This window comes from Megalobrama amblycephala, linkage group LG13, assembly GCF_018812025.1.
Source record: "Megalobrama amblycephala isolate DHTTF-2021 linkage group LG13, ASM1881202v1, whole genome shotgun sequence".
Taxonomy (NCBI): domain Eukaryota; kingdom Metazoa; phylum Chordata; class Actinopteri; order Cypriniformes; family Xenocyprididae; genus Megalobrama; species Megalobrama amblycephala.
The window spans coordinates 3,861,696-3,872,174 of NC_063056.1; the positions used below are offsets into that span (position 1 = coordinate 3,861,696).

The 10,479-nt window shown below is 38.5% G+C and overlaps 1 protein-coding gene across 1 annotated transcript; it reads left to right on the forward strand.

Moving 5' to 3' along the window:
- The first annotated feature begins 2,551 nt into the window (after positions 1-2,551).
- On the forward strand, positions 2,552-10,095 carry LOC125244212. Its single transcript, XM_048154259.1, has 9 exons — positions 2,552-2,932; positions 5,164-5,871; positions 6,276-6,572; positions 7,027-7,761; positions 7,915-8,009; positions 8,147-8,197; positions 8,446-8,809; positions 8,988-9,122; positions 9,382-10,095. Exons 1-9 carry the CDS (start codon positions 2,788-2,790, stop codon positions 9,477-9,479), a joined length of 2,628 nt encoding a protein of 875 aa, XP_048010216.1. The 5' UTR covers positions 2,552-2,787; the 3' UTR covers positions 9,480-10,095.
- Positions 10,096-10,479: the final 384 nt, after the last annotated feature.

Here is a 10,479-nt window from a genome sequence, read left to right on the forward strand (position 1 = left end):
GCCGATATACGTCGCTTATTCCAAACAAAGGTGTATAGCTTGATGACACCGTGATTTAGCAATACACTGCTTCACTTACCGGAAAGTGGAAGTGTGATAAAGGTCAATTGAATAAAATGCGCGTTCGGAGATTATATAAGTATGAGTGGCGTGCGTTCACCAGCGTGCTCCAAACGTGTGATAAAATCTCACGTCCGAATTCTATTGAGAATGTTTTTTAAACTTCTCATGATCACCATTACTAGAATTTATCACATCTGTTGTATTTATTGTGGTACATTTTAATTAACTTATAATCTGGAGCCCGATCACACAAAAATGCATATAAATAGTACGAGTGTGTAATCTCGTAGAATATATACGCCAAAACTCATTTTGGCGTGCTTATGGTACGCAGTTTTTCGCGTGCATATGATACGCACTTTATGGCGTATTATACATACGAAACCCCCACCCCCCCACCCCCATCCTAACCAAGAGTGTGTCATATACACGCCAGAAAGTGCGTATCATATGCACGCGAAAAACTGCGTACCATAAGCACGCCAAAACTATTCTACGAGATTACACACTCGTACTATTGATACGCATTCTCATGTGATCGTGTTGTAATCTGTTAAGAGTATAGATTTAAAAAAGAAAGGAAAAAAGTTAACATTGCCTATAAGCATGCAATGAGGAGCCATATATCCTTAACTAGTTAAACAATTACAAGAACTGCTTTTTTCATGGGCCAAGAACAAGTTAGAATCAAGCGCTTAAAAGTATGGATGTAGAATGGATGAAGCTGAGACAGATGATGGTAAATCACCTTTCGAGCGTAACTTGATGCTTCAAATAGAGACTGCATCAATTACATTGTTACTCCAGTAGGTGGCGACAAGTGACTGTTAAAAATGTATTTGTCATTGAATCATTCATTAAAAAGATTTGTTCAAAAACGATTCATCTAGTAATGAAACAAGTGACATCTTTATAACTGAGTCATTGAATCATTTATTCAAACCGATTTTTAAAAAAATTATAATTTCTCCAAGCAGATATTCTTTTGAATTAACATGTTTGTGTCACACACAATTCATAAATGTTGTTCATTGACCTTTCATGTGCCTGCTTGATAATTAAGAAAATATTGTTTGGAGAAAACATGAAATAGGCCTGTTTAATGTTATTATAGATTATATAATATTTTATATTTAAATACATATGAAAAGTAATTGAAAGTAAAAAAAAAAAATCTTCCCGAGAGTCCCCCCAATGAATGCGAACAAAGGGGTTATTGAATTTGTCATCAGAAATCAAAATCCCTTCAAATGAAACAGAAGAGTTATACAAATAGATTACAGCAGGTTTGCTCTCCTTTCAAAAGAGTTTTTATACCACTAGGAATGGCGTTGAATACAATAGGCCAGTGGTTCCCAAACTTTTTAGCTTGGAGTAGGGATTACCCCCTCTCTTCCACTTCGACTGCAGTCACACCTTTACCATTAAGGGACAATATCTGCCCCCTAAATTGATTTTCCAGTGCTTTTTTTTTTACCTTTATGAATAACTTTATTTATTTTATAATGTTATTTATTTTAAAAATGTTCAATAGAGAAATATGCAATGATGGAAAACTAAGTAAATCTTTTAAATATTAAACTAAAACCGCCAGTAGGTGGCAGCAAGTCAAGTTTTTATGAGTGAGTCATCGAGTCATTCATTCAGTAACGAAGCAAGTGGCTGTGAATGAATCGATACAACTATTATTTCATTGCAAAACAGAGTAAATACTGACAGTACTGTGTTTAAAATGTACATTTTATTTTTTGACCTGTAGTATAATAATAATGTCATGTTTGCAGTCATGTGGATATTTGGGAACAATTGCATTCTTGCTCGTCATCATCATTAAATACAAGAACTCACACAAGGTATGTTTTTGTATTGGAGAAAGTTTGAGTCTTAAATTGAAATTAATCCACTATCTGTGTCTATATTTCTTCTTTATGCGAGTAAGTGCTTAATCCCCACTTTTACAAAGGTGCATTGTCGAGAATGACAGTAATTTAGCGCAATTTAAGGCAGCAGATTCTGTACGCGATCTATCATATGCATGCTGCTTGTGTGGATACAGTCATTTTTGACTGCAAATGATGAGGTAATTTCATGAAATGTACTGGATTTACAACATTTTGCCAGTTAGAAATACATGCTCGATTTTAATACTATTTTTAAGAATTAAATGAACTACTCAGCATTTTGTTTGCATACCCGGCCACATGTACCCCAGTTTGGGAACCACTGCAATAGGGTATTATACTGATTAAGCCCCAAAATCAAATTTTCTGGAGAATTGTGAAAAGGAATAAAACTGACCATGTCATCTATAACTGATCAACAATATAGATGTTATTTAAATACCATCTCTCAAAAACCAAATCAAACTTATGAAATCACTTATATGGACAGGTGGTGTCCTATTTTATATAAATTAGAATTAAAAATAATAATAAAGGATCCTTCCTGAGCATAATCTGGACGCGAATAACGAACAGTCGCTCTGAAACACGCGACGGTTGATTGTGACGTCACACTGGAGCCCACTTAAACCGCGCGCTCTATAACGATTCTTCAGTTCAGTCAGTGAGAGTCCGAGCGGTAGCGAAGATAATCTCCTGCGCAGAAACTCAGAAAGTCGACAAACATACTGAGAGTTTGACAGCGATACATACAGTACACACGCGAACAAACATACTGAGAGTTTGACAGCGGTACTGTATATCCACACGCGTTTCTCCTGCGATGGAGTCAGTGGAGATCAAGTCCAGCAGTCCAGTGTCAGCAGATGCTCGTCCGGTGTTGAGTAACTCTACACGGACAGCTGGAGGAAACACCACCGACCCACCTGGAGCTGCTCCTGCAGCCGCTGTGGAGAACCCCCCATTGGGTAAGAGATGACACGACATTACAATGACATTAAAACAATCAAAAAACAAATGAAAACACCCACATTAAAAAATACTATAGTGTTTTTGAACCATACTATAGTAAATTGTAGTATACTGTATATATTATAGTGTATAACACTTTGTTAATGAATGCTACAGCATACTGTAGTATTAACTATAGTGAACTGATAAACTGTAATAAATATTGTAGTGTACTTTGTTTTTTACTACAGTAAACTGTATATTGTAGTATAATATAGCCTGTAGTTGTAGAAAACTATTGGGTAAAGTAATTTGCTTATATTACTATAGTTGTTATATTACCACATCAACTATATAATTACTAAAACAAATGAAAGTACTTTACTATAGTATGGTTCAAAAACACTATAGTATTTACTGTGAATTACTATAGTATTTTTCCATGTAGCTGAAATATTATGGAATTAATAACTGTAATAATAAAATAAAGCTGTAATAATAAAAAGTGAAAATCTTTTTCGTAACATATACGGATTTAATCTAGTACAGTATAATCCTAAAAATACCTTTACAATTAAGTTTAAAAAACACTTGGAAAAATGCTGGTTGCTCTTTTTTTTTTGCTGTTAATTCTGTGATTGTAGCTTTTGTATATAAACACAGTAGTGGCCAAAGTGATGTCCAGATGGGTCATTTCATCAAAATATGAGGAAACAATTTTTTTTAAATATTTAAAATTTGTGGGAAGAACAAAAAACTAAACTTGGTTAAGGTATTTATCGACAATTATTTGTCGAAAAATGCAAACTACAGCTACAGGTTTAATTACTATGCAAAAAAATATTCGTTTGGTTCTCGATTGTTTTTGCATGCGTTCATGATTTCTTTGTATGACAGCCTGGAAAAAAATTGTCAGCACAATTTGTCATGTTTCATTGTGTTCACAACTACGCAGTATGATTACAAAATCTTTAACATATTGTTAATAATATTTAAATAAGGGGTGAAGATGTCAATTTTCCTAGGCCCGGACATTACTTTTGTCCACTACTGTATAGCTGTAATTTTAATTTTACGGGAAAAAATGAAAAGGAAAGCAGGTGTTGATGTTTATGTGTGGATGGTTGTAATTGGGGCGCTGGAATAGATTATTTGGGAGCAGACGTCACAGCTACGTCACTTGCAGCTGCGCACGCATTGTAGTGGCAGAAAAACAGTGGTAACAAGTGCAGGAAAACGGCCAAAATCCATGGAATAAGAACAGACAAATGCTTTTGGATGTTAGAAGCGGAATACAAAAAAGATAGTCTTAATTTTTAGAGAATATCGCCGTCAAAGACGCCCTTTGATGCTAAATGCAGAGACATTTATGGTTGCAAGCCACAGACTGAGCTGATGAAACCTGCAATGATTAGTCTACTATTAAAACATTGATGTAAACAATAGATTTACAAAATATTCACATATACAGTTCATAGGGGACATAATGTATTAGCGATAATGTTTAAACGTGTTAACATTTTGCATAGATAACATTTAAACATAAAATTTTTATCTTACACTTAATGACTTTTTGCTCACCCTTGCGAGTTTATATCTCCCAATTCTGGGGTAGGGTAGTCAGAATTTTGGGATATAAACTTGCAGTTACCCAGAAAAAAGCTAAAATAATGAGTTTATATCTCACAATTCTGGGGTAGGGTAGTCAGAATTGCGGGATATAAACTTGCAGTTCTATGGAAAAAAGACTAAATAATGAGTTTATTTCTCTCAATTCTGACTTTTCTTCTCATAATTGTGAGATATACACAGTGGCGTAACAACGAGCACTCAACATGATTTCAAAAACAATACATCCCAGCATCAGATCGAGATCCGAGATGTTTCAAAAAGTGGTGGAGACAATATCGGCCCGGCAAAAAGTGGTGGGGACATGTCCCACCCATCCCACCAGCAAATTACTTAGAAAAAAAGTCTGAATTGTAAAATTTAAACTCGCAATTACATTTTTTATCTTTTTATTCCATGGCTTCCATAGAGTGCTACTGCAGAACTGTCATTTTCTACCACCAGAAGAACGTCATCGTTGTTTTCAAACACAAAATAGGTCTATGAGGAAAACCGCTTTAAATGTCCTCATTAGTTGTCTCACCTAACTGTGTTCACCCAATGTCCTTTTTTCTTCATGATGTCTAGCCTCAGTATTTGACTAACAGTTTCTTATGGTAATGTTTTCACCTTTCTTTAGAAAAACAAAAGAAAAAGAAGAAGAAGAAGAAAGGCTTCTGTGCATTCTTACGGAGAATAGGGAAGGCTTTAAAGTCTTGCATTCTCTGTTGCAATGGGGATGATATTGCATTTCCATGCAGCGATCCCACGGATGTCCAGCCAGATTTATCTGGCCTCGAATGGGCGTTATCAATCGATCCATGTCCATCTGGTATCGAGCTGCCAGTTAACGCCGATCCGGCCGATCCTGAGCTGTCATCTCTCTCAGATATATCCAGTCTTGAGCTGACACCTGAGAGCGATCCGGATGATCCGGAGCAATCTTCTATCTCAGCTCAATCCATCCTGGAGTTGATGTCTGTCTCAGACATATCCAGTCTTGAGATGACACCTGAGAGCAATCCGGCTGATCCAGAGCCATCATCTGTCTCAGCTTCATCCATCCTGGAGTTGATGTCTGTCTCAGATATATCCAGTCTTGAGCTGACACCTGAGGGTGGTCCGGCTGATCTGGAGCCATCATCTGTCACAGGTCCACAGATCCTGTGTTCAGAGCTGACTCTAGATCGAGAGTTTGTCTCAGTATCATCCAGTCTTGAGATACCAAGATACAATATCGAGCTGACACCTGACTCAAGTCAGGCAGATCTGGAGCCATCACCTGTCCCGGGTCCATCTGCACTGGATTCTGAGATCCCGGGTCCATCTGGTTTAGGGTCAGCTTTTGGTGAGTCTTTGGTCTTTATTATTCTACTGGCAGTGCTAGAACTAGTGGGGCTGAGGGAAAAAATCGATTCACTTATCGACATTTTTTTATGATTTTAAAGTCTTTTTTTTATTCCAGAATTGATATTAATTCATATTAAATTGCATATTTTTGTCCTTCACAATATATATACAATATCATATCGGCACCCCAGTATCGTGATAGTATTGAATCGGGAGATAGTTGTATCGTCCCAGCCCTAATATTTAGTTGGATTGTTTTCCCCTTGTGTGCCATTTCACATATGTGCCTAGTATTTATGCTATTTTGTCTAATCCTTTTTCAGACGATTACTCTTAAGCGTCCCACTTTACCAGTTGTCTCACTTAACAATTGTATTATTTCTTCATGATGTCTTTCCTCAGTATTTGACTTAAGGTTTGCTGAAAACCGAACAAAAAAAAGGAAGAAGAAAGGCATGTGTACGTTCTTCTGCCGAACATGGAGGGCTGTTAAGTGTGGTGTCTTCAGCTTTCAAAGGGAAAACAAAGTGGCCTCAGATTCGTTTGCCGATGAGCCAGTGGCTCAACAGGGTTCAGAAGATCTCATGCCAGTTTTATTCAGTCTCGGTTGGCTGACACTTAAGACTAATTGGACTGATCCGGAGCCATTTTCCGTCTCCGGTCCATCCACTCTGGATTCTGGGATAATGGAAGCTGTTGGTAAGTCTACTGGCATTATTAATCTACTGTCACTACTTACGTTATAGTTGTATTTTTACTTTTGCCCTAGTCTGCTGTTTGACATTTGTGTCTAGTATTTGTTCCCTTTTATTCAAGATTTAGCATGCAGGGATCTAGTTCTATTGTTTGTTTGTTTTTTTTTTTGACAATTTAAAAGGTATTTGTTTGTGTGAGTTGTCATGATATGTTTATAAAGGGAGCAGTGGCAAACTGAGACAGTGCCAAGGTCATATCAAAAAAAGAAACAACCATTAATATGAAAATGTTTTTGGGATTCTCTACTCCTGTATCCCATATCACAATCACAAGCTATTATAAGTCCATCACATTTTGCCGTTTTATTGCCTTAACATGATTTTCCTTAGAAGTCCTTGTTCTGTCTGAACTTAGCATGACGCAATTTCATTTACTTTTCAATTTCTTTTATTTTTAGGGAAACAAACAAAAAGGAGCATGAAGAAAGACATCAGGGCATTCTTCCAACGTGCATGGAGGACTATAAAGTCCACTCTTTGTTGTTACGAGGACAACAAAGTGGGCTCAGATCCATGCGGAATTAACCCAATGGATCCAGCAGATCTCCAGCCACGTATATCTGGCCTCTCTTGGGTGTTAACTGATCCAGGTCCATCTTATTTCGAGCTGACATCTGACCCTTATCCAGACGATCCTGAGCCGTCACTTGTCCCAGGTCCATCCAGTCTGGAACCAGTGGCTAACCAGGATCCAGCTGATTCCCAGTCAGGTTCCGTCAGCCTCGATTCACAGTTAATGCTTGATCCAGGTCCATCCTATCTTGTTTCAGAGTTAACATCTGTCCTGACACCATCCAGTCCTGTTCCCAGTTCATCCAGTCTTGAACTAACACCTGAGATGGGTCTGGCCGATCCTAAGCCAAAATCCATCCCAGGTTCATCCAGTCTCAAGCTGACACCTGGCGTGGATTTGGCTGATCCTGAGCCAAAATTCGTCCCAGGTTCATCCACTCTTGAAATGACACCTGGCGTGGATTTGGCTGATCCTGAGCCAAAATTCGTCCCAGGTTCATCCACTCTTGAAATGACACCTGGCGTGGATTTGGCTGATCCTGAGCCAAAACTCACCCCAGGTGCATATACCCTTGATGTAGAGCCTGTTCCAGCTCCATCTGGTTTTTGGCCAGCTACAGGTGAGTCAACTGTCATTAATTCACATTTGTGCCTAGTTAGTAAGTATTTATGCTACTTGTCTAATTCCCTGTACAGTATTAGAATTCTAATGGATCTAGTTCTTTTGAGCCATGTTATGTAGGAATCACAATCTGTTCTATCTGTTTTTTCAGGATCATTTTCCTCCTTTTATGAAGTGAAAGAATTGCTGGGAAGTGGAGGCTTTGCGACTGTGTGTAAAGGGATACGTAGATTTGATAACCAGATGGTAATCCACTCTTGCTTTAATTTCTCTTCATTTTATTCTCGTTTTTCTCTTTCTTTCTTTATTTTTGTAATGTAACATATGGATCATTGCAGATTATTTAGATCAAAATGATTTTAAAACTATTTTTCTTTTTGCAGGTTGCTATCAAATGTCTACATAAGAGGAGCTGGGACAAATTTATTAATTTGGTAAGTTGGCAAGATTAATACATGCATCTTTTTCAATGAACATATTTACTTTTAATAGGCTTTTGGGTCCAAAAGTCTGCAACCACATTGAAAATTTAGTTTAAAATGTTGAAATGCTGATAATATAATTTGTAATGGAAAAATAGAATTAAAATGCCAAATACAAGTGGTCTCAAACTTGAAACTCTGCTGTTTCAATATAAAAGTGAAAGGTCACAGCTAATCTTTTGTCAAACCTGTTTCTCTAGCCAGGGTCTACCGAACCTCTGCTTGCAGAAGTGGCTGTGAATCTGCTGATGCGCAAACCTCCGAAAAGCCCTCACATTGTACAAATGTTAGATTGGTTTGATATGCCACAACAGCACATCATAATTATGGAGTATCCATATCCGTGCGAGACTTTGCTCAGTTTCATCACGCGCAACAGAGGCTTCCTTGATGAAACTGTGGCACGTGGATTAATGCGCCAAGCAGTGCTTGCAGCCAAACACTGCATTGACCAGGGCGTCTTCCACAATGACATCAAGACGGACAACATCCTGGTCAACACAGAGACGCTGCTGCTCCAATTAATAGACTTTGGCTGTAGTGAACTTTTTAAGACCTCTGTTGGTGAGTTGACTTGGCCATAATATGTCAGATATTGTACATGATTCAATCTTATTGTATACAACTGGAATTTACTGTGTTGGATTGTATGCCATTATAGTTTTCAGAGATTCTCTCAAATGTACACTAATGGCTCACAGATGACTTTAGCAAATTAAATGATCTCTTCCTTTCAACTCAGGTCGTGAATTGGCGGTCCAATCAACTGTCTGGTCTCTGGGTAGAGTGCTTTTAGACATGGTGAGCGGAGACCAGCCCCTAAGTGTTCTTCAAAAATCAAGGATACGTGATCCGCGTGTTCCGAATGTATCCAATGGTGAGACCACAGCACACAACAACAATAACACCGTTAAACACACACAAAGCCTTGGCAAAATCTCAGGGAGTTTGACCACTGAATATAAAAGGGGATAGTTGGAAATGATTAATGGATAATTACTGTATTGATGACAGGAGATTGCCCTTTTTTGTTTAAAATTGAATGCAGTACTAAATACTATGTATTTTAGAAGCTATTTGGTCATAAATAGCATACATGACTAACCAGCACTTTTCCTCTTTGAAAACTTGTACAGAATGCTGTGATCTGATAAAGCATTGCCTGCAACATTATGAATCCAACAAACCAACGTTAGAGCATATATTAGAACATGAATGGTTTGAGCAGGACTGAAGGAAGGAAGAGGCTCAGGAGTCAGGTAGTGTAGCAGTTGGATCCAGCCGTCCAATCACAGTGGAGTTGGCTAAAAACACTTCAGTGGACACATGGCCTTAGGGGAGAACCAGTCACAATATTGGAGGATCGAGCTACTGGTATCTCCCATGGGCATCCTGTGGAGGTGGTCATCCAGCCCACTCCAAAAGCACATCTTCAACTTGCCCTCATTTCCAGCGAACAGCCCTCTTGATAAAGGGACAGAAGTTGGTCCTCAGGGTGGAGGGAGACTGCTGCTGAATCCAAATTACTTTTTAGGACCTGTATTCCGTTATGACGGGGCAGGCAAGGAGAGGAGAAGTGGATCTTAATTGCAGCAGTTTACTTTTATTATTAACCCTAACCCTAACAAAGGCGGCCTACCAAAATCATGGCGCGTAGGGGAAATCATAACAGCCTTACACGCTATAGTAAAGAATAATGTGTGTTAGTGAGGCCAGCAGGGGGTGCTCATCCTGTGGTCTGTGTGGGTCCTAATGCCCCAGTATAGTGATGGGGACACTGTACTGTCAAAAAAGCACCGTCCTTCGGACGAGACATTAAACCGAGGTCTTGACACTCTGTGGTCATTAAATATCCCAGGATGTTCTTCAAAAAAGAGTAGGGGTGTAACCCTGGCATCCTGGCCAAATTTGCCCATTGGCCTCTGTCCATCATCATGGCCTCCTAATCATCCCCATATATATACTGATTGGCTTCATCACTCTGTCTCCTCTCCACCAATAAGCTGGTGTGTGGTGGGCGTTCTGGCACAATTTGGCTGCCATCGCATCATCCAGGTGGATGCTGCACATTGGTGGTGGTTGAGAAGATTCCCCCCTTCCATGTAAAGTGCTTTGAGTACAGAGAAAACCTTGTAATGTAAATGTAATGAATTATGAATTATTATTATTATTATTAATACTGTACAAACAAAAGAGGCAGGGCTGTACAAGAAACTAACCATGAAACAGGTGGC